Genomic DNA, 23,038 nt, shown 5'->3' with positions numbered 1-23,038 from the left:
AAAACATATTTGGGTAAAATTCCCCTGATTTTATTATGGTGTGTTCTATTTCATGCAGTCTTGACTTGAGAGTGACCCAAGTGATTCCAGGATGGATGCCACCACAATTCTACCCTTACTGAGGAAGAAATTGGCTTTTTTGTCAGGTAGGTTCATAAATATGTTTTCATAACTGGTAATAAGTATAAATTCTTATCTGAGTACACTTTCATGCTTGAAAACGAATAAACAGGGCGATCAAGTTGATTTTGACTCCTGGTGACCATATGAATAGTATTTGTATGAAAAGTATAAAAAGCTTATATTATAAGGTGTGAGGAGATGCTTACATCTTAGAGAAAAAAGTGTATGTTCATTAGTACACGTTATCTGTTATTTATTATGAAAAGATAAAAATACATAGCCATCCGAGTTGTGTTTTGCTGGCATCATGTACTTTCTACTGTACTGCCTTGTCTGCTGTTTTGTGTTTCCCTTGGTTTGTTCACAAAGTATTTCTTAATTCCTAGTTATGGTTTTGCCCCTGATTAGTCAAGACCCCTAATATGTGCTGAGCTGTTTGGCTTTGAAATAAAAGGTCCCTCCTGGATTTAACCTCATTCTGCTTAATTAGTGCCCTCACAGTTCACTTAAGTAATAAACAGCCACACTTATAATAAATGTCAAATTTCTCCTTGACGTTATGACTTTTTCCAACAATTATAGTTTCCATCATGGCATTTAGAAACTACTTGGGTAGGTTTGATTCAAATGGAGTAGAAGCTGATTAATTATAGGGTGATATAATCCCAGTGAGAGCTCAACCCACTAACGGTTGTGATTTTTATTTATTTATTCATATTTGGTTTTACAGTCATGCATCTGCGCCTCTTAGTAATTATTGGCTTAAAGTGGTGTGGAAGCTTGGAAGTTTCTGGTGAGCCTCAGGAGCTAAGAGGCTTCTGTGCAAGACAAGAACCCACTCACTGCATTTTCAAACTCTGTGTGGTCAGCAACAAACTTTACTCAATGGTAACAGTTGGCTTTGGTCTTACATGGCAGCCTCTAAGCTCTTGATTATGTAAAGCTGGCTTGACACAATTCAAGTTTTTTTTTCTTGACCTTGCAAATGGAATGGCTGTTCTGATCTTGGAAGCCAGATTTGGTTAGAATAGTGACTATCTGCACAGAGCTTTCTAAAAGCAATGATTTTCTATTTAGTCAACAGTGAATGAATAAAGTGGCTTTATAAACCTTTGTTTCATTAATTGGAGGGTGAATTAAATCTTATTAAAGAGCAACAAAGCCATGACAAGTGATTCCAGGATTAGCGAAGATAAAATTTAAACCCGGTCTCACAGTTTTATAGTACTCTGGTCACCATGTCATATTTTCCCTCACAATGCCATGGTTCTAAATAAAAGTGGATGCTCAAGGTTGTGTGGTAGCATGGTAAGCTTAACTCCAAACAATGATACAGCAGCGCAAAAGTGCTTTTGTCCCGGTATCATATGAATGCAGCATTAGTGCATGTGTCAGTTCTGCTCCCAGATCAGTTAATTATTTTAACCATGAATGACGGTACTGTTCTTCTTAAAAATGTGTGCATTTGAATGTGTAAATCTGATGTACTTGCTTCAGTATCATTTGACAGCCTTGGACCCTACAGCACCTAAAACTACCTCCTCAACCCCCTTATTTTTCCTTTTAATTTTCAGGCGGCAAGGACCGGCGCAGCGGCCTGATCCTGACCATCCCACTATGCACCGAGCAGACAAGCATGGAAGAGCTTAGCTCCACCCTGGACTACCTGCTCAGCATCCCTAGGTCAGTATACCAAGTGAAAATTGGCATTCATTCCTTCAGCGCTAGTTATTCTCCCCTTTTTGTCATAAAATGACTCTAAATGCATTTGAAATAGCTTTGAAACTCCATAGACTATATTTAAAATGTAGGGGTCTCTGAATGAAACGCCCTCAGGAGAATATGATTCCACTTCTTATGATCCAGGCTGGAAAACATTACTACACTATACAGTATACTGATAGGAATTACTGCTTCTCTATCTGTTCTACTTCTGACCAGTGATGGAGTGATAAACTACAGTAATTCTACCCTCATTTAAATGTAATGGGTGTAGTAATGAAAGAAAGGCGAACTGGGTCATAGAGTGCCAGATTGTGCCAAAGACTTTTTGGCTTTATAACATAAAATCCATTTATTAATAATACACTCAAATACACTTTGAATTTTCTCTAAGAAAAAAATTGCTTGTGTGTTTGCCCAGAACAAACCAAACAGCACAGATTTATTTTCAGATGTGTTGTTTCTTGAGAGTAACTTTGCTCACTAAACTGTGCACAGACTTTATTGGTTTATGTGGTAAACTCCTGCTCTGCAGAATCACTCAACACTGCACAGTACAGACACATTTCAGTCTTGTTTTAAGTTTGCAGGCCAAGGCATCGAGATGCATTGGTGTCCAGTTCGGGGTGTGTTACTGCATTGCGCTTAATGATTGCGACCCTGACCAGAATAAAGCTGTGGCAATACACAAATTGTCATTTTCTGTTCATTTTAAAGCACACCATTAATGCATTTTTTGTCTGGATCATGCTTGGGGTGGTGCAGCAGCGTTAAAATACGCTACCCCACTTCCACTAACACCCAGAGTTAGTGGATGTTACCACTGGGAACAACCACTGGGGTGGAAAAAATAAAAAGGGTCAGGTGTCAGGCAGGGCTTCCGGCGTAGAAACTGTGCCAGATTAGGTATGCAGACCAGAATGATCCGCTGTGATGACCCCTGAATTTGAGTGCAGTTGAAAAAAATGATGTAATTAACTGGCTGATGATATATTTCAAGAAATGTGATAAGGTGACCTGGATTTTAGCTCAGTAATTATATTATTTAGCTAATGTAAAATGATAATAGGCTTACTTCTGAAATTCTACATCTGTGCCAAAACAGCACAGAGGAAAAACACGGCTGGCTGCTACACCCATGTCGTAGGGGGCCTGTGTTAGGTTCAGCCCTCATCAGTCAGGGTGGGAGATGCAACTGTGTAATTTTAACCAGATTGGGAGAAAAAAAAGAAATAATGCAGAAGCAGAATCTTAATAAATCATTATAACATGACTAAATGAAGCCTGTTAGACTAGACATTCGAACAAACATGCAGAATTATTATAAAATTACCTTTGACTTTATTTATTTAGTTTTTGCATTCTTAATTTGACCATCTTGACTATTAATAAAGAAATGCTGAGGGACTTTCCGCACATGTATCTCAGTGACTCTTCACCAAATTGTTCTCCACTGTTAATTTATAAGTGTCTTAATGAGTCTGAAGCCTAAACTCAGCCACCATGTCTGTCTGATCCACAGTGCCATTTAAATGCCAACTGTGCTCTTTTATAGTCTGAAGTGCCCTCTGCCCACCACCTCCTCCCCTTTGGCTTGTGGTGTTATAATTTTTTTCTGCCTGCTTCCTGAAAAGTGTAAAAATCTGTATGAAATTTGGTTTATATTGTGAGGGAAATTATAATTGTCTTGCACAATTATTTTATTTTGGAAACTGCGATGTATTTGTATTTATTTTTTCTTGTAATTTAAAGGATTTTTTAATTTCTAGTTAACGTTATTCTTATAAAAGGAGAATAGATTTCCCCAGATAACAGTATAACATTTCTTTAAAATGTAATAAACACTTTCCCACTAAGATGACAACATAAACACTTGAAAGAGCTCATGGGAGTAACATCATGTGGATTGTTTGTAAAGATGCTGAGTACCAGAGCTGATGCAGGGCTGATACGGGGTTGATATAGAGCTGATACAAACTTTGATACAGGGTCGAAAGAGAGCTGATACAGGGCTGATGTAGAGCTGTTACGGGGTTGATACAGCCACACTGAGCAGACACAGATCTGATACAGACACCCTGTAGTATGAAGACACTTTTTTCCAACTGCTGGCTTTAGTTTTTTTAACAGAATTTTCTTTTTAAACATTTATAGTAGTGGAAATTGGAGTCTCGACTAAGGAATCGGCTGGGGGATGAACCTACCCAGCATTTTGTTCAGAGTGTCCGTTTAAAAAGCACAATTGTTGCCCATATGGTGGATATTGAATTTTTTTAGGATGGAGATCATTTTTATTATCATTGCGTGATTCATGTAGAGCAACACTCTTGTGTTTTCTCTCAATCTTCTCCATGTCAGTAAATGACTGGCCTCTGTGTTACCTCATGTGGATGACTGCTTAGGAGTTTGTAAACACTCTGGTGAACTTACATAAAACAAAATATGAGTAGAAAGTTGTTTTAATTGCATTTCGTTTAAATGAATTTGTAACGCTTAAATGTGCATTGTTTTTCAATATCAAAACGTGTATAGGTAATAGGAGTTTAAGCTAAATACAGCTATTTTACGTATTTGTATTAAGTGTGGCACTTATTCTGGACCTGATTATATACCTTTCTGTCTGTCTGTCTTGTCTATGTGTACAATTGTTTTATTTTCTTTCTTGGCGTGCAGTGAGAAATGCAAGGCGAGGGGTTTCACAGTGATCGTGGATGGCAGAAGGTCTCAGTGGAATGTTGTGAAGACGGTGGTTCTCATGCTGCAGGTAACTGCACTTATTAAATCTTGTGCTAATCAGAGAACAGTATTAATCTGTTAAACAAACTCAGTCGCACGACTTTGTCTTTACAGTTGTTGGTCTTTATCACTCGGCTCGTATTTTCAGCACTTCTTGAATGGCAGGATGTAGCTGATTGTGTCGGGGACTGAACTGTTTCCTGGCAGTGCTTGCCAAAAACAAGAATTATTTTATGGTGCTTTTACAGCTTAATTCTTCAGGGACTAAATAAAGTTTGGACATGACTTATTTCTTAGTGTAACATTTCTGCATTTACTGTAATTTGATTTATATGCTCTAATCCTGCACGAACTCCTCCTTACCATATTTCACAGACAGCTAGACAAATCACTAGCCTGTCTGCATAAGACAAGATGATTTTAGTGATGCATCAATACTGGGATTCTTGCCAGATGCAGAATACAGATATAAACAAATGATCTATCATGATTAATTTAGTTTTATGTTACATTATAATTCATGCAGATCCATCCTGCTAGTAGTTTTAGCACAAGATAAGGGCTGTTACTACAAAGCAAGCATCTTTGCTCAAATTTCAGCTCTGGGATTCTTTGTTGCTGCTACAGTGGCAGCACCTGTACAGAGACAGCGAATAATGGAGAGTCTGTCTGTACAAAAGTTGGCTACTACACACGTGTCGGAGGGGATCTGTGTTAGGTGCGGCCCTCCAGGCAGTAGCAGTAGAGGAAATACAACTGGGTAACTGGATACGACTTGACTGGGACATAAGGAGAATCTATCAGGTGGTGCTGGTGTAGTTTTTTTGTAATCTTACCCCCACTCTAATTGCAGGAAGGATGGTTACTCTTAGTAAACCCAGACCTCATACAAGACGGTGTTAGATAGCTCAAGATCCATGTTAAGTTTATAGCCTATTTTGGATGTTTATTGTTTTAGTTTTAACAATGCAGGACGTATTTATCACATAATTAATGGGGCGTTGTGTTTTGGAGGTTCTTGTGTCAGTTTAAAGCAAAGCACTTTTCTGAACTGGTTTACTTCATGTTGCATTTATAATGGGTTTTGGATTCTCTTCTGTGACCTTCAGGATTAACGACTGTGCTATAAAACTTTGGGATTAGACCTGATTGAGTCATGCTGCTGGCTCAAGGTGTTCTGGCTCTAATGTTTTTATGTTCTTTTTATTGAATTAGAAGCAGTACTTTATGGAGCCCTACTGCAGTTTTCTTTCTGGTTTTAACACCGTCTGAATCGCATTTTCCATCAAACAAATAATCCAGTCACGTCCTTACAGTTTTCACTTGGTATTTATGTGTGTTTTCTATAAACTGTAAATGGATTCTCCTGCAAAATCACAAGGTTGTAAACATTATAATATCTCCGATACGTGTGCAGTAGCCAACCGCTTTTCTTCACCTGCTGTGACTGGTTTACACATGGTACAATATCTGCTCTCCATTATTTACCATTTCTATGCAGCAGCCTTCCAGCCACCAGAAGCCGTAATTGGAAACCCCCCCCCCCCCCCCCCCCCCCCCCCTCCCACCTCCCACCTCAGACCTCAGCCAATCATGTCTGTGTAGGTGTGCAGCCAGCCAATAGCAGAACTTAAAATCAAACATGAGAGCTTGAGATCTTAGCAGTGGTTGGCTGGCGCGTTATTCCACTGCACCACCTGAGCACCACTGGCATGTTATTTATTAATATGGTTTGGGACACCACAGTGGTATGAATATTTGCCTTTTTTCTGAAAGTAATTGTCTATTTAATTAATTACCTGCTTGCACCAACTTTTGTACTTTGCCTAAACACCTTCAGTGCTGTGATTTTAGCTTTTAACAGAACAAGTTCTGCTTGTTGTAGGTCTCACCACACAATTCAGTTGAATCAGTTCAAGTCAGGACTTTGTTCTGCTGCATAACCTAACTCCACACTTTGCTCCAGCTCGTTGATAGATGAGTTTACACAATCTCAGTAAAAAGTTTCTGATACAGAGGGAGGGGAATTTAGAAACTAATTCTACTCCCGTAGCCTTCGCTCTTCTGAGGCTAACCTACTGTCCATACCCTCTAGGACCAAGCACCGGACCTGGGGTGACAGGGCCTTTTCCATAGCTGCTCCATCTTTATGGAATGCTCTCCCCAAACACCTACGAGATTGTCCTGACCTGTCCAAATTCAAGTCACTTCTCAAAACTCATCTATTCAGAGTGGCATTTAACTTGTAACAACACAAAATAAATGCTTTTATTTTTGCTATTCTTTTTAATAGTTTTTATACTTAGATCACGACAGAAATGTGAAGTCCTAGATCCTAAAACTTGTAAAGTTTTCAGTTTCCTGATTGCATGTAAATCTGTCCTGTTTCTGTCTAATTTTAAGAAATTGTTCTATATTTGTTGTTCTCTCTCATAATTTAGCTAATTTTTAATGAACTGTCTTATGCTGCTCTCTTTGTTTTTATCTTAATTATTCTTGATGTTGATGTACTATTTTGATTTTGTACTATGATTTGTATGGTGTATGTACGTATTTGTTTTGATTATTTGTCTTATGTAAAGCGTCTTTGAGTATCTTGAAAAGCGCTATATAAATAAAATGTATTATTATTATTATTATTATTATGTTCTGATGCAGCAAAGCACCTTCACACCACTATCACCATCTTTGACTTTGGTATTAATATTTCCAATCGTAAGATGCTGGATTTTTTGCCAGTTATAAGAAGACCCTTGTTTCTTGTTTAAGTTTTATTTATCTGTACATAGAATATTGTCCCAAAGCAACTACAGGGCTGGTGGTATAGGTGATATAGGTGTTGGATAATGCTAATAATGTTTCCCTTGTGTAAGCTTTGCGACTGTCTTGCAGTGCTGAGTGTGGAAATAAAGACGAGATCTGCCAAACGCAGCACATTTATGCAGCCCTGAAAATTCTAGGTCAAAGGGCTACTAGATCAGCCAACTGCAATACAAACTGGTGAGCGGTGCTTCAATCCACGCGCCTTCAAAAAGAACTCATCTTCATTCTGCAAAGCAGATGTTTGGATTTTTGGCCCATTCTGTTTTTACAAATCTGTGTCTTGGTTTTCTATGCTGAATGCCAGCTGTCCCAAAAGACTTCCTAATAGGCCTCCAAAAAGTGCTGGCTAGAAGCTTTGGAAAAGTCTCTCTTTTATAAGAGGGTGTAAGTAAGGTTTCACATGTGACAAATATACACGGACCAAGGAAATCACATTGGAGTATAATTACTTTTACTTGTTTACTGTATTCAGCAAGTATTCAGACCACTTGACAATTTTCAAATTTTATTGTGTTGTGGATTTGAGTTTAAATAAATATAATTCAGTTATTTAAATAAGTATTAATACTTTGAGTCCACTGCCTCAGTCATCTTGTCTAAGCACAGTAGCACAATTAAAACCTTACTTACTACACCCTTTTATAAAAGAGAGACTTTTCCAAAGCTTCTAGCCAGCATTTTTTGGAAGCGTACTAGGACAACCTTTGTGACAGCTGGCATTCAGCATAGAAAACCAAGACATTTCGCACAGATTTGTAAAAACAGAATGGGCTAAAAAGCCAAACATCTGCTTTGCAGAGTTAAGATGAGTTCTTTTTGAAGGCGCGTGGATTGAAGCACCGCTCATCAGTTTGTATTGCAGTTGGCTGATCTAGTAGCCCTTGACCTAGAAATTTCAGGGCTGCATAAATATGCTGCGCTTGGCAGATCTCGTCTTTATTTCCTCACTCAGCACTGCAAGACAGTCGCAAAGCTTATTTCTGCCCATAATTGGTAATCTTTTACAGATTGAGGGGGAAAACCAGTTTGAAAAAGACCTCTCCACGTCTGCTTCCCATTTGGTGTCACAATTCTGTTCCAGGCTGATGGAGCCCAAAGCTTCTCAGTCTTAGTTTTCCGGACCCATTGACCTGTACACGCTTGAGCTTTCCTAACTCCAAACACCAGATCCAGCCTAGCTTTGCTTAACTTCCTCAAACCTGTGAGGGTCAATGTGTCCCCAAATATGGGTGTAAATAGCATAAAGACCTGTAGTCTGTGTGTCGTTTCACTAATTTTCCGCTGTACTCTGTGTCCAGAATGTCATACCGGCCGAGGTGTCCCTGGTGTGCGTGGTGAAGCCAGATGAATTCTGGGACAAGAAGGTCACTCATTTCTGCTTCTGGAAGGAAAAGGACCGACTTGGATTTGAGGTGAGTGCTGCTTTCTCTTTTATCTGCTATTTATGCTAGGTATATACCTGTACCTTGGTGTCATTCTAAAGGCCTGGCTTGCAGTTGTCCCAACAGGGATCAGTGGGGTTCAGCTCAGGGCTTTACAGTTTACTGAATTCTTCCACACTAAACACCACACCCATCAGACCTTGGGTCTGTTTGAAAACCTAGTGAGCTGCCTTGCTGTCTACTGCCTAAGTGGAGAGGATTCTAAAGAGACATCGAACTTATAAGGCAGATTATTTAGACACACTACTTAGTCAGTGATTAACACAACATTTTAGGTAGATGTCTTTAGTTTTACCTACTAAAGCAGCCTGCTTGTTTATGTGCCTCCACTTTTTTACATTTACAGCATTCAGTTGATTTGCAGTTATGACAGAATGCAATCTAGGCAGTTGAGGGTTGATGGGCTTGCTCAGGCAACCAGCCTGGTGATGAGGCTTGAACCAGTGACAGTCTGATCACTAGTCTAGTACCTCAACCGTTGAGCTAGCATCGGACACTCGATTTAAAACTAAATCTACTCTACGCTGTGTGCACATTTCTGCTTTGGCTCTGTAACCGTAATTGATTCAGCATGGTTGGTGTCACATGGCAAATCCATTAGAGCAGAAACTTAAAAACAAGTGTCGTGTTTTAAAAGCAAATGAGAAAATGTGTGCAGAAACACATTGTGCCGGGACTCTGTGAACCCGAGGTCCTGCTCGCCTGTCAATCATGCCGAATGTAGAAGGACGACTCATTTATCTTCTTGTCTGACAGCTCTCTGAACGTGACCTAATAATGCAGCTCTGTTTTCTAAGTCGTGCTTCTCTAGAAAAGTCACAGCACTTAATATGACAAAAATGCGTGTGGGTGCATGTGCTTGTCGTTTCATTTGCACTCCACCTGTTTGGGGCTGTAATGTGGGTCAGCACTTCCCTCTGGGTCGTTTCCTCCCTCCAGCCGTCCTGCTAAAGCAGATGGTGCAGTCTGGACTAGAATTGAGGTCACTGTTCTGATTATGGGTAACCTGAAGGGGAACAGTTGAGAAAATACCCACTGAGTGACCTACCTGGGGACACATGCTGAATAGAGAGTTCTACTGCAGCCTATCACAAACACGCAGCACAAGAACCGTGGTGTTTTCAATAATCCTCAGAAAAGCATCCAAATCCTCATTTGGCACTCGTAAAGGAACACATGGAGAAAGCCTCTCTTTTCCAGCTCTCTCTCTCGCTCTCTCTTTTCTGTGGCACTCGTCTCCCAGAAGACCAGCAATTTTAGCTTTGCACGTCTTACTGCTAATTGCATGTTCTTTTCTCCCAGACCAGCTTTAGAAGGAAGCCAGTGAGTTCCACAGCTGCTGGCTCCGGGCCATATAAGCGACTACTGCGCTGCTTTACGCAGGGCGGTTTTATGGAGGGGTGGAGTGCAGTTATTTTACTGCCAAAAGTCGAGAGCTTCATTCCTTCGGCTCTCAAGAAAATAGATTTTGCACTTATGCAGAAATGCAAATGTGTACTCCGATTTTGTTCTTGCTCTTTGAAGAATTGTTTATGCCCCAGCACTGAGACTTGCAGCATGTTTTGTAGAGAGTGCTCTTCAAATACCCAGAATGTTTTACAAAGCATCGTCTTTTAGTTTAGTATTATTTAGTATTATTCCTAACTGACTCCAGATTAATGCACACCCGGACCATTGTCTGCTTGTTAAATAGCCCTGTTTCTATTCCATGCATGTTTAGAGTTGGCATTGATGGCTGTGAAATCGTCCTTTACAACTTGTATCTCAGCATCCTCTACGAAGGTCTGATCTAATGACTTATTGTGTATCAAAACTCAACTATGACCTTGCAGTGCTAATAAAAATATTAGTGTCTGCTTGTTCTCTATGTGCATGTGTGTCTGCTGGTGTCTGCAGTCAGGATTGTGTTTCTAAATCAGCTTCTGCCCTTGTGTCAGGAGTGTTGATTCAGCTGATCACATCTTCAAGACACACACAAACACAAACACACACACACACACACACACAGCGAAGCGAAGGGCTTCAGGTTTTACTGTGTTTTTTGCAAATTACTTGCAGCACTTGTGTTATCCTTAGCTTCCTAACAGATTGGATTTGGCCTCACTTGACAAAAAACTGATACATGTTTTATTAGTTCATTTGTCATGTTCACAATACCATGGTGAAATCCTAGATTTATTTCTGCTGGATGGTCCTTGACTGACCAGTGCCATTTTAGTGCATGTAAACAGTCACTTTGTAATGTTGACTGTTGGGTTTGTACGAGCTTGTAATAATTTACATTTACATTTTCTGCATTTAGCAGACACTTTTACCCAATTGAGGGTTAAGGGCCTTGCTGAAGGGCCCAACAGTTTGCAACCTGGCAGTGGTGGGGCTTGAACCAGCAACCTCTTGATTACTAGTCCAGTACCTTAACCACTTGGCTACAACTGCCCTAATAATTTCACCCTTTGAACTGATCAGCTATAACATTTTAAATTATTATCTGTTATTTGTATATACACTATATGGCCAAAGTATTTGGACCACTGGTCATTAGCTTGTTAGACATCTCATTTCAAAAGCATGTGGTTTCTCCGCTGTAACATTAGCTACTCTTCTGAGAAGGCTTTAACTGAGAAGTATATACAGTGCCTTGCAAAAGTATTCGGCCCCCTTGAACTTTTCAACCTTTTGCCACATTTCCGGCTTCAAACATAAAGATATGAAATTGTAATTTTTTGTGAAGAATCAACAACAAGTGGGACACAATCGTGAAGTGGAACGAAATTTATTGGATATTTTAAACTTTTTTTAGAAATAAAAAACTGAAAAGTGGGGCGTGCAATATTATTCAGCCCCCTTGCGTTAATACTTTGTAGCGCCACCTTTTGCTGCGATTACAGCTGCAAGTCGCTTGGGGTATGTCTCTATCAGTTTTGCACATCGAGAGACAGAAATTTTTGCCCATTCTTCCTTGCAAAACAGCTCGAGCTCAGTGAGGTTGGATGGAGAGCGTTTGTGAACAGCAGTTTTCAGCTCTTTCCACAGATTCTCGATGGGATTCAGGTCTGGACTTTGACTTGGCCATTCTAACACCTGGATACGTTTATTTGTGAACCATTCCATTGTAGATTTTGCTTTATGTTTAGGTTCATTGTCTTGTTGGAAGATAAATCTCCGTTCCAGTCTCAGGTCTTTTGCAGACTGCAACAGGTTTTCTTCCAGAATGGTCCTGTATTTGGCTCCATCCATCTTCCCATCAATTTTAACCATCTTCCCTGTCCCTGCTGAAGAAAAGCAGGCCCAAACCATGATGCTGCCACCACCATGTTTGACAGTGGGGATGGTGTGTTCAGGGTGATGAGCTGTGTTGCTTTTACGCCAAACATAACGTTTTGCATTGTGGCCAAAAAGTTTGATTTTGGTTTCATCTGACCAGAGCACCTTCTTCCACATGTTTGGTGTGTCTCCCAGGTGACTTTTTATAGATATCTTTGAGAAATGGCTTTCTTCTTGCCACTCTTCCATAAAGGCCAGATTTGTGCAGTGTACGACTGATTGTGTCCTATGGACAGAGTCTCCCACCTCAGCTGTAGATCTCTGCAGTTCATTCAGAGTGATCATGGGCCTCTTGGCTGCATCTCTGATCAGTCTTCTCCTTGTTTGAGCTGAAAGTTTAGAGGGACGGCCGGGTCTTGGTAGATTTGCAGTGGTCTGATACTCCTTCCATTTCAATATGATCGCTTGCACAGTGCTCCTTGAGATGTTTAAAGCTTGGGAAATCTTTTTGTATCCAAATCTGGCTTTAAACTTCTCCACAACAGTATCTCGGACCTGCCTGGTGTGTTCCTTGGTCTTCATGATGCTCTCTGCGCTTTAAACAGAACTCTGAGACTGTCACAGAGCAGGTGCATTTATACGGAGACTTGATTACACACAGGTGGATTCTATTTATCACCATCAGTCATTTAGGTCAACATTGGATCATTCAGAGATCCTTACTGAACTTCTGGAGTGAGTTTGCTGCACTGAAAGTAAAGGGGCTGAATAATATTGCACGCCCCACTTTTTAGTTTTTTATTTCTAAAAAAAGTTTAAAATATCCAATAAATCTCTGGTTCTCTTTGTTTGGTGTGAAGAGCTTTACCAGCCTGTACACCAAGTCCAATCCAGCCTCATTTCACAACTTTGGGATGGATTGGAATGCTCACTGTGCTGTGCGTCAGGCTATACAGTGTGTTTATCCTATCGTATCCTTTAAGTGTAAGTGCAGGACAAAGCTGTTGTCAAGTTTGTGCAGAGAGTTCTATATTTACAGCTGCTCCAGGGTCAAAAATGTCACGTTTGTGCTCGGATTCCTCATCAGTGCATCTGAGTGTCTGTGACATTTCCAACAACTATCTGATTTTGACCCAGTAGGCGCCGGTCTCACCTGCTGTCTCTGCCACAGCTGTCTTTAAATACCAGATCAATTATTTGTGAATAATTAACCTCGACTGACATTTTTGTTGATGCTTTTTATAATCATTATTTTTTTTTTAGTAGTGAAAGGTCAGATCATGACATGATTCACCTGCTGAACCCTTGACATTCATGAAAACAAAACCGCAAGGGGGTTAATAACTATTGATTAGGGTGCTCCGGTGCCGCACCGGAGCTTGAATCTCAGCTCTGCTCAGCCGGGCGCCTACACAGTCATAATTGGCTGTGTCTGGGGGTGGGCGGCCCAAATGGATTCCTCATTACTGCTGCAGTTACGGTCTCTGCTGGCTTGTTGTGGCGCTACACAGAGGTGGTGAATAATGGAGATCAGTATGTGACTCAGTACATGGGACTGATCCCTGTGTGAACCCGCCTCATGCAGGTGAAAAGAAGCGGTTGGCTACTGCAGAAGTGTCGGAAGGGAGTTTCAACCACAACTGCATGAAGCAGATTCACCTGTCGATAACTGAACTCACAAATTATTTTGGTGATGGGTACACAGACTCACTTTAACAAAAACTGGAGGCTGTTATAGTCACAGTGAGTGTGTGTGTGTGTGGGGGGGGGAGGGGGGGGGGTTACAGCAGTACTAAGGACCTATGTTTTTGGAATAGTATGTCAAACAAGCTTATGGTCTTGCAAACTCATGCCTTTAATGGATCCAGCCAAATGCCCTGAATGTGGATAGAAGGATGGTGTATACACTTCTAACCATATAGCATATCTAGCACATAGATAAGTTCCTCTTATGTCTTTATTTCATGTCTTCTCTAAACAGATTCTTATATTTGTAGGTGATCCTGGTCTCGGCCACTAAGCTCACGCGCTACATCGAGCCTTGTCAGCTGACTGATGAGTTTGGAGGCAGTCTGCAGTACGACCACATGGACTGGCTTAACAAGAGGCTGGTCAGTAAAAAACTTCAAGGTTACTCCAGCATGCCCGTGTTAAAACACTGCTTTTAATTTCCAGACAGTGGTTCAGTGGTTCTGATTTGGCTCGAGTTACACTGTCAGTGGTAAATCCTCCTTAAAAACAGAGTAAAATTGTCACAGCGCTGTAACATTAAGTTTTTTTCTCCTTTCCTGTATTCTGACCTAGTAATTATATCTCCAAGGTCCTTCTCAGTGTCAAGTTCTGTGGATTTATGTCCACCATAAATAATCAGATATGTTATTAATACCAAATCCAGTTATTTCCAGTTCCACCACCCCTGTTCTGATCAAGGACAATAAGTAGATTTATTACTAGAAGAATTAATGCACTATTTGATTGCAGCAATAAAGTTTCAGGAACCGAAGTTCTGGTTATTTTCCCATGTTCCCTATCTGCTGTCCCCACTCCAACAATGTCCTTACCCACCACCTGATCTCGAACCAGCCATTAAAGCACACACTGTAAAAGTTTGGCAAAGAGAATGGGAAACGCATACCAACAACAAACTATACGAGATCCACCCTACCATAAACGCTGATTAAGCTCAATACCCCAAGAAACAATGGGAACAATGTATATACACAAGATAGGACACACCAAACTGACCCATACACACCTGCTTAAAGGAGACCAGGCCCCCACTTGCCCCCTCTGTAAATCAAGAACTATCAAACATATCCTCCACTCATGCCAACAAATGAACACCATCAGAACACAATTCTACAGTACAAACAGCTACAATGAAATCTTCACATCAGTACCCCCAAAAAACTGCTTAAATTCTTGGAATCTTGCAACTTGCAATTCAAACACCATATAAGTTAGACCCTCACAGTCACACAAACACTCTTAACCACCATACGTACATAGAGAGAAAAAATAATGGACCCACCACCTTGATGTTTACATAATCTATTAGTTAGCCATGATAATAGCCATTGCAGCTGACATGGCTTTAAGAATTAAACAAACAAACAGTACTATCAGTCAGTCAATACTGTGTGTATTTTTCAAGGTTGTTACGTATCATTTGAAGGGCGTAAATGCTGCGTAAGCAACAATATGCACCCAGCCTCATGATGAATGAAGCACCCAACGCTTATCATGTAAACATAGCCATCAGTGAGACTGAAACCGGTGTTTCTGCATTCAAGCTATTAAACTATTAAACTACAGCATGTTTCAACACTAGAACTCCTAGTTTTATGTAGAGCCCTTCATCACCACTGGTCTCCTGCAGATCTGATTTGCTGGGCTATGAGCAGCCAGTGCAGACAGGAGTTACCACACACATGGCAGAGATCCTGCAATAATAAATTGCCCTTTATTAAATTTGCTACTCAGATTTCCGTAAACCTCTGTGCATTTGCAGCTAGCAGGAGTGTGTGGACTGGCCGGTGGGATTGCTCTGTAATGGTTTGTACTGGCTTATGCAAAGCTTTTGACACCCCTGGCTAAATTTAGTGTTTTGTTTATTTTCTAGGTTAAAATCAATGAGTGCATCTTGTACAGTGAAGAAACTGTGCAATTAGTGCTTATAGAAAACTCAGCCTTTTTCCTACATAATAATAAAGACAAGATAAAATGAACAGATGGAAACATACCTTTTTTTGCCATCAATTGACATGTGTCCATGTATTTTTGGCCTTATAGTATATCAGTAGTCCAGTGTTATATATGCTATGTTATGTTATGAAATAAAATATGCTGCTATTTGCATAGGTACACGTGTTTGGATTTTCTTTATAAGCACATTTCTGTATTTCAGCACAAACGCAAGTGCAATAGTCCCACCGTTGACACATTCTCTCACAGTTATTACAGCAAAAAGACATTACTGGTACATTAGTACTGACAAAAGGTAAAAAAGCACCTGGATTACTTCCAAACCCTTTAGGTTGATGTTGCATGGACAGGTGATTCTGAAATTTTAAAACAAGGTCAAACAATTGGTTCATGTTGGTGTTTTAAATAACACACTTTGTCATCTACAAGACATTAATCCTGAGCTGTTTTTTCAGGTGTTTGAAAAATTTACCAAGGAGTCGACATCCCTGTTGGATGAACTTGCCACCATTAATGAAAATGAAAAGGCGAATCAGCCAGACAAGGCCAGGTAAGACGGGTCCCATGATCTCAGCCCACTATTCACCCTCCTGTGCTGCTGTTTTACATGTATTGCACCGTCACTCTCTAAATAATCAATATTACTGATTTATCAGCTCTTTACCATCAAGCTACTTTATTGATTTAGTGTTATCAGATGAGCCTGCAGCAGAAGCACTGGATCAAACACTGTATTAGGAGCAAGGAGAACAGCTTTTAAATGAGGATTCACGTTAGATTACTTGCTATTTAATGGCCTTTTATGGTCGGATTTATGAAAGTTTACCTTATAACTAACTGTGTCAATTAAGCTGGGATTAGCTCTGCTTGTCATTGTCTTCTTCTTTCAGTTGCCTTCGTTGGGGTGGCCACCCTGTCCTGAACATCCTCACCACATCCATAAACCTTTTTTTGGTGGCTCAGGACCCTTCTCCCAGTAGAACTTTTATTTCTATTTATTTATGCATTTTGTCCCATTTTTCTCCTGATTTAGCATAGTCAATTTGTCTTCTGCTCCTGGGGATCCCCGATTGCATTTGAGGAGGGTATATTTCCTGCTCACTCCTCCTCCGACCCGTGTGCAGTCCTTAGCGGACCCCTTCTTTTTCACCCGTTCATTCTGCACAGTCGCCTCTCTATCTGCTAATCAGGGTTCTTGCACAGCAATTGAAGACACCACCCACATAGTCTGGTCATCCTGCCCTAGCAGACATGGTGGCCAATTAGTGTCTGCTGCAGGCACAGCCAATTATGCCCGCTAGAAGGTGCCCAGTCGAATGGTGGCAACACCGAGTTTCGAACCGAGGAGTTCAGAATCTCGGTGCTGTTGTGCTAGCGAAATATCCCGCTGTGCCACCTGGGCGTCCTGCGCGTCTTCCTAATCCTGTCCATACTCGCCACTCCCAAGGAGAACCGCAGCATTTTCATCTCTCCAGCTGCCTCTCTGGTATTTTTGGCAGTCAAACTGCCTCCAAGCTGTACAACATAGCAGCCTTACTACTGTCCAGTAGATTTGCCCTTTCACTCTGGCAGATCTCTTTTATCACAAATCACTACGGTCACTTTACACCACTCACACCACCCTGCCTGCACTCATTTCTTCACTTCTGTACCACTCTCTCCATTACTTTGTACACTTGACTTCAAGTATTTAAACTCCTTCACTTTCACCACTCCACTCCTTCACCTTTACATTTCCAGCACCTTCCCTCTCCTACACGCACATGTGCTCATTCATCTTTGTTATATTTGTAGAGTGGACTATAAATTATAAAATGCTCAACGTGCTGGAGGCTCGTTGATGTTAGGAATTTACAAATGAGAGCATTTATGACAGACACAGATTTGTAGTAGATTGTGACTGTGAACTGTGAAACAGTAACAGTGAAACAGGAAACTGTAAAACAGTAACGAGTTAACAGAAATAAGGAGTCCACCAAAGTGGGGCCAAAGTAATGAACTAAAAAACCAAAAGGAATCTTGCTTAGTTTAATACAACTGAAAACTGATCTCAGGAAACAATCAGTATTAAATAAAACCATCCCAAATACAGCATGGATACGCTCCTTCTTACCTAGTGTGCATGGCCTGTTTGAATCCGTCTGTGCTGAGTGTACCTGTCGACCTATGTAGGAACACTGAATAGCTTACAAACATGTGGACAGATTGTAGACACGCTGAGGCCGTCTGGCTCCCTGTCTTCGTCTGCCAGCTTTATCTGCCAGACAACATCAGATGCAGACACACCCCACAACAGAGAGGGAAAAGAAAGAGAGGGATAAAAGTCTCGACAAACGTACACCATGCATGTAACAATGCTGTACGTTTTACAATCACCTGATTTTCCTATTTGTAAGTGTTTATGCTAGCAACTTTGGTGCTCTGGTGTTAATAGATTGATATCTGTGCTGTATAACAGATTTGCTGCTGGATTGCAACACTTAACTTTTAAATCTTGTATTCTTTATACAGCCATAAACTTAGAAGAACAGCCTTTAAAAATGGACCAGTGATTTCACTGTCTATCGTGAGCGGACGAAGAACTCCACTGTCTTTCACCAGATTGCACTGTGTGCTGATAATTGATGCACCACTTAGTTTAGTGATTCAGGAAGGTTATGTTCTCCCCCTCCATGATAGACACAACATTGTCATTGCTCCAGTTTCTCTGTTTCATCTTATTTTTGCAATTGTTTTAACTATTAACTAGCCACTTGCTGTGGGTCCATGTCTGGGCGCAATTCAGAATTACCCTGGACTGGGCGTGTATTCATTGCCAGTCATGTCTGGGTGTAGACGTTCGGCTGCTAATAGCACTGCTAAGATTCAAACCCAAATCTCAGTTGTGGTGGGCTTGCATTATAGATGGCTAGATGCTGCCTTAAATGGTTGTTTGTAATGAAAAGAAATCACATAATAATACTAATAATATATTACAATAATGCTAATAGTAATAAGCATTAAGCAACGATTCTAAAGCAAAAAGGTGTCTTTTAATCCTACAGGCCTTCAGAGAGCAATGCCCTGCCATCATTTGACCCAGAAACTGTCCTACAAACAGGTAAGAACTTAACCTTGCCCTTTCTTGATAATGACACTGCAAAGTAATAAAGTATATACTGTAATGATGTATGTAAGTATGTATATGTATACAATATGAATACTTTATATCTTGTCCCTATATATTTTTGGAATATCTGCAGTAAACCTAGTAAAAAACTGAAATTAATTGTACTGTCCTGACACTAATGGGTTAAAAAGATTTAGACCACCTAATTCACCTGATTTGCTGTTGAAACATTTCTGCTTTATCAATGTATGGATTCCACAAGACATATGAAGGTGACTTGTTGTATCTGGTACCTGGACATTACCATGGCTGAACAGCTTAGGCATCGGAAAGTGCACTTGTCAATGCACTGTCAGTGCTGGTCCCAAGCCTGACTACTATTAGGAAGGGCAACCAGCATAAAACTGTGCCAAATTGTGTATGTCAACCAATGTGATCCACTCTGGTGACTCCTGAATACCAAGAAAAAAAAGTATGTGAATCCATTGTAGTTCTGACAGCAGCGACATTAAATAAATCTTCGCTGGGCCTGGTTGTGCAGCCGTGGTGTAAATGTATAAATGAAAGAGTGTAAACAGATCTGAAAGAAGCCTCGTCTCCTCACTGTTACCATGCTGTGTTAAACAAAGCCTTTGTCTGGGTTAATGAGTCATCCTCTGAGTAAAAGCTCTGTAATGAGTACAGAACAAGAGTCACATCAGCAGCGAGCTTTGTTTATAGTGTGAGTCGTGTTCTCATCATCCTGTACCATCATTCGGCTTTATGCTCAGATTCTGAGGATCGAATAAATTCATGCTTGATTATTGTGTGGAATGTAAAGAAGCTGTTGGCTGAGTTCATGGCTTCTGTGAAAATCAATACCAGCAGTTTGATCTTATTTGGCTGAAGTGGCTCTTCTGAGAACACTCAGTGTTTCTCAGAACTCCACAATCAGCTGCTTTTTTACTCGTGTGTATGTGCCTCTCGCTCTTTTTCTCTGGAGAAAATACAAAATGAACTTGGGGACCTTAAAGACGTAAAAAGTCTTTGACTTTACATCTACAAGGTGGACCAACTAGGTAGGAGTGTCTAATAGAGTGGACAGTGAGTGGACACTATTTAAAAACTCCAGCATAACACACACTAACATACCACCACCATGTCAGTGTCACTGCAGTGCTGAGAATGATCCACCACCTAAATAATACCTGCTCTGTGGTGGTCCTGTGGGGGTCCTGACCATTGAAGAACAGGGTGAAAGCAGGTTAAAAAAGTATGTAGAGAAATAGATGGACTACAGTCAGTAATTGTAGAACTACAAAGTGCTTCTATATGGTAAGTGGAGCTGATAAAATGGACAGTGAGTGTAGAAACAAGGAGGAGGTTTTAATGTTCTGGCTGATCAGTGTACAAACCTGTTCCTACTGTTTCACTAGTAGCTCACTAGGCACGTGCCGTATTTCCCCCACAATGCCATGGTTCTAATTGGAAAATCAAAGGATTCAATGTAAAATCGTACTGTTCGGTAAAGATGTGTTTTCAGTGAGTCTTGGCCACCCTGTACTTGGTTTGTAGTTTGTTCTTTTTTGCACCACTGTCGGTCAATACTTGGCACGGCTGTCAGTAAGCTTCCCACAAGCCTTGCTTTTTTGGTTATGCTTTATCTCAGTCGTCTGCCCATAACGAGATGTCACTCAGATCTTTACACCTGCCCATAATGCTATAGGCATTTTAGAATTTTTCCACACAATGTCTCTGTTTTTCAGGTCATGAGTTACTGTCAGAGCTGCAGCAGAGACGGTTCAATGGCTCTGAGGCTGGAAGTGGTGGTGGAGGTGGTGGTGGTGGTGGTGGTGTTAGTGGTGGAGGAACGGCCTGGTCTCCTATGGATGATGAGCTGCTGGCTCAGCCTCAGGTCATGAAGCTGCTGGACTCCTTGAGAGAACAATACACCAAGTACCAGGAGGTGTGTCGCCAACGCAGTCGCCGCTCACAGCTCGACCAGATCCATACCAAAGTCATGCAGGTAATAACCACACCTCACTGAGCCATTATGCAGAGCAAACTAAACTGATTTGCCATTTGAAGGTTGATGTAGATCCTGAACAGAGGAAAGGGCACCACAATGCTTAACAGTGAAAATTATTTGCAGTGCAGTGATGTCTAGTAATTGTGATAAATCAGTCAAACATAATAAGAAATAATGAAAAATAATGTCGTTTTTTGAAAACCTCGTTTTGCACGTTGCACATTCAGTCTAGTGTGCATCATGTACCCCAACATTAGGGCCATCCACCTTATATGTAGTCAAAACCACTGTGACCCACCAAGACATGGACTATGCAAGACATCTGAGTGAGTTCTATATTTGGCTGCTTTCATCCATCCCTCAATTCTTACCTGTCTTTCGGCCCCTGCTGCTGATTATCCAGCTGCTACCACCACCATGTTTTACTGTAGGGATGGTATTAGCCAGGCAATGACAAAAAAAGTGCCTTTTTCATCAGAAGTAGTGCTCGCTGCCTAAAGTGTCATCTCATCAGATGAGAGAATCTGATGAGATCCTCATGTTGTGAGTCCTTGACATATAGTTTATCAAACTTCAAGTGGGCGTTCATATGGCTTTTATCTAAAAGTGGCTTCTGTTTTTACCTTCCTTCCATAAAGGCCTGATTTAAGTGCTGCACAGATGGTTGTCCATCTAACAGGTTTTTTCCATCTCTGCACTAAAACTTTGGAGCTCTTTGAGTTTCCAATGCCATTCTTGTCTGAATGCCCCACTCTGGGAAAGTGTACGGTTGTGCCAAGCTTTCTCACTTTCGCCATTATTGACTCCACTGTGGTTCTGAAACTCTCAAAGCCTTAGATAAGGTTTTATATCCAGACCCTAATCAATACCTTTCTACAACCTGGTAATGGAGATCCACGGACAGTTATTCAGACTTTATGGATCGTTATTTGTTTTGACAGTTCAGTGTAAATTGTAGGTCCTTATAGACCCAGGTGTGCCATTCCAAACTGTCCAATCAATTCAGATTGCAACAGTTGAAGTCTAATTGAGCTCTATACACGTCTCAAGGATAAATAAAGCAAACAGCATGTTTTTTATTTAAGTGTGGATTGATGGTAAAAAGGGTGATTTTATCCATTTGAAATCAAATCTGCAACCCAAAGTCGAGTGGTCTGAATACTTTCTGAATCCGGTATAGAAAAACACATTGGCATGAAGTCAACAGAAAAGACCGTCTATCATTTCAGCTACTAGACAGACAGACAGACAGACAGACACAGATAGATTATTGATTATTTTCCATATTAACTGTGTTTGACAATCATTCACAATCATTCATGTTAGACAATCATTTATCATTTTTATAAAATATAAAGACATTTGTATAGGACTTTTAGCTTTCTCTTGTTCTGTGTGATGGCTTTGCTACACAGACATACAGAGATGTTATCACACTGCTAAGCGTTTGAATTAAACAAGGTCTTTAAGAACTGTGTGAGTTTCTTTCTGTATTTCTTTCCAGAAATCGAGCTTTTTTGAAAGCTAATAATCCCCAAGAGTAGCTTTGGAAATAATGATAGTGTTTAAGTAAACATCCTTTGGCTCTGAGACTGAAGATTTTCAGTCAAGCACCACTTTGAATTTCATGATCCTGTTAGTCTTCGGCCTGGAAATGCTTATTATGTGGAGAACGAAGTGACTCAGGGTGAATGCTTACATTTGCAGTACGAGTACAAACTTAACTACTGACCAGGTGGTACTGCTACTTGATAAACACAGTTTTCCTTTTCCAAAAATCGTGTTTGGTCCTGCATGTGTTGTGCTGTTTTGTGTTGTATTTTGAACAGTTACTCATTGCAAAAGCATGCAGCCTAGTCATAAAAAAACAAAGCTGATAGTTTTTTTTTTTACTGCAGAGCTTCTGTTTCATCCAGCATGTTTATAAATCACACAAGATCGCTTTACTTACAGAAGAGCTGCTGGTGACGGCTTGAAACATTAGCCTAATTAATCACTCACTATTATTTTTTCATCCGGGAGCCAGAAAGATTTATGCAGCGTGGACTGTCAGCACTTCAGCTAAAAGTTCACTAAAGCCGACTGACTCAGTAAGCTCAGGATACT

General features: G+C 40.6%; 1 protein-coding gene across 1 annotated transcript in view; it reads left to right on the top strand.

Moving 5' to 3' along the window:
- Nucleotides 1-23,038, top strand: part of sestd1 (SEC14 and spectrin domains 1) — a 45,205-nt gene that overhangs the window by 5,931 nt on the left and 16,236 nt on the right. Inside the window, exons 3-10 of the mRNA XM_063006349.1 lie at nucleotides 59-146; nucleotides 1,698-1,806; nucleotides 4,519-4,609; nucleotides 8,703-8,816; nucleotides 14,108-14,221; nucleotides 16,271-16,365; nucleotides 18,860-18,915; nucleotides 20,670-20,929. Coding sequence (XP_062862419.1) covers nucleotides 92-146; nucleotides 1,698-1,806; nucleotides 4,519-4,609; nucleotides 8,703-8,816; nucleotides 14,108-14,221; nucleotides 16,271-16,365; nucleotides 18,860-18,915; nucleotides 20,670-20,929 — 894 coding nt within the window. The 5' untranslated portion in view covers nucleotides 59-91. The remainder of the gene's footprint in view (nucleotides 1-58; nucleotides 147-1,697; nucleotides 1,807-4,518; nucleotides 4,610-8,702; nucleotides 8,817-14,107; nucleotides 14,222-16,270; nucleotides 16,366-18,859; nucleotides 18,916-20,669; nucleotides 20,930-23,038) is intronic.

This window comes from Trichomycterus rosablanca, chromosome 12, assembly GCF_030014385.1.
Source record: "Trichomycterus rosablanca isolate fTriRos1 chromosome 12, fTriRos1.hap1, whole genome shotgun sequence".
NCBI lineage: Eukaryota > Metazoa > Chordata > Actinopteri > Siluriformes > Trichomycteridae > Trichomycterus > Trichomycterus rosablanca.
The sequence above is the reverse complement of the archived record's forward strand: the minus strand, read 5'-3'. Positions and strand labels throughout refer to the sequence as shown.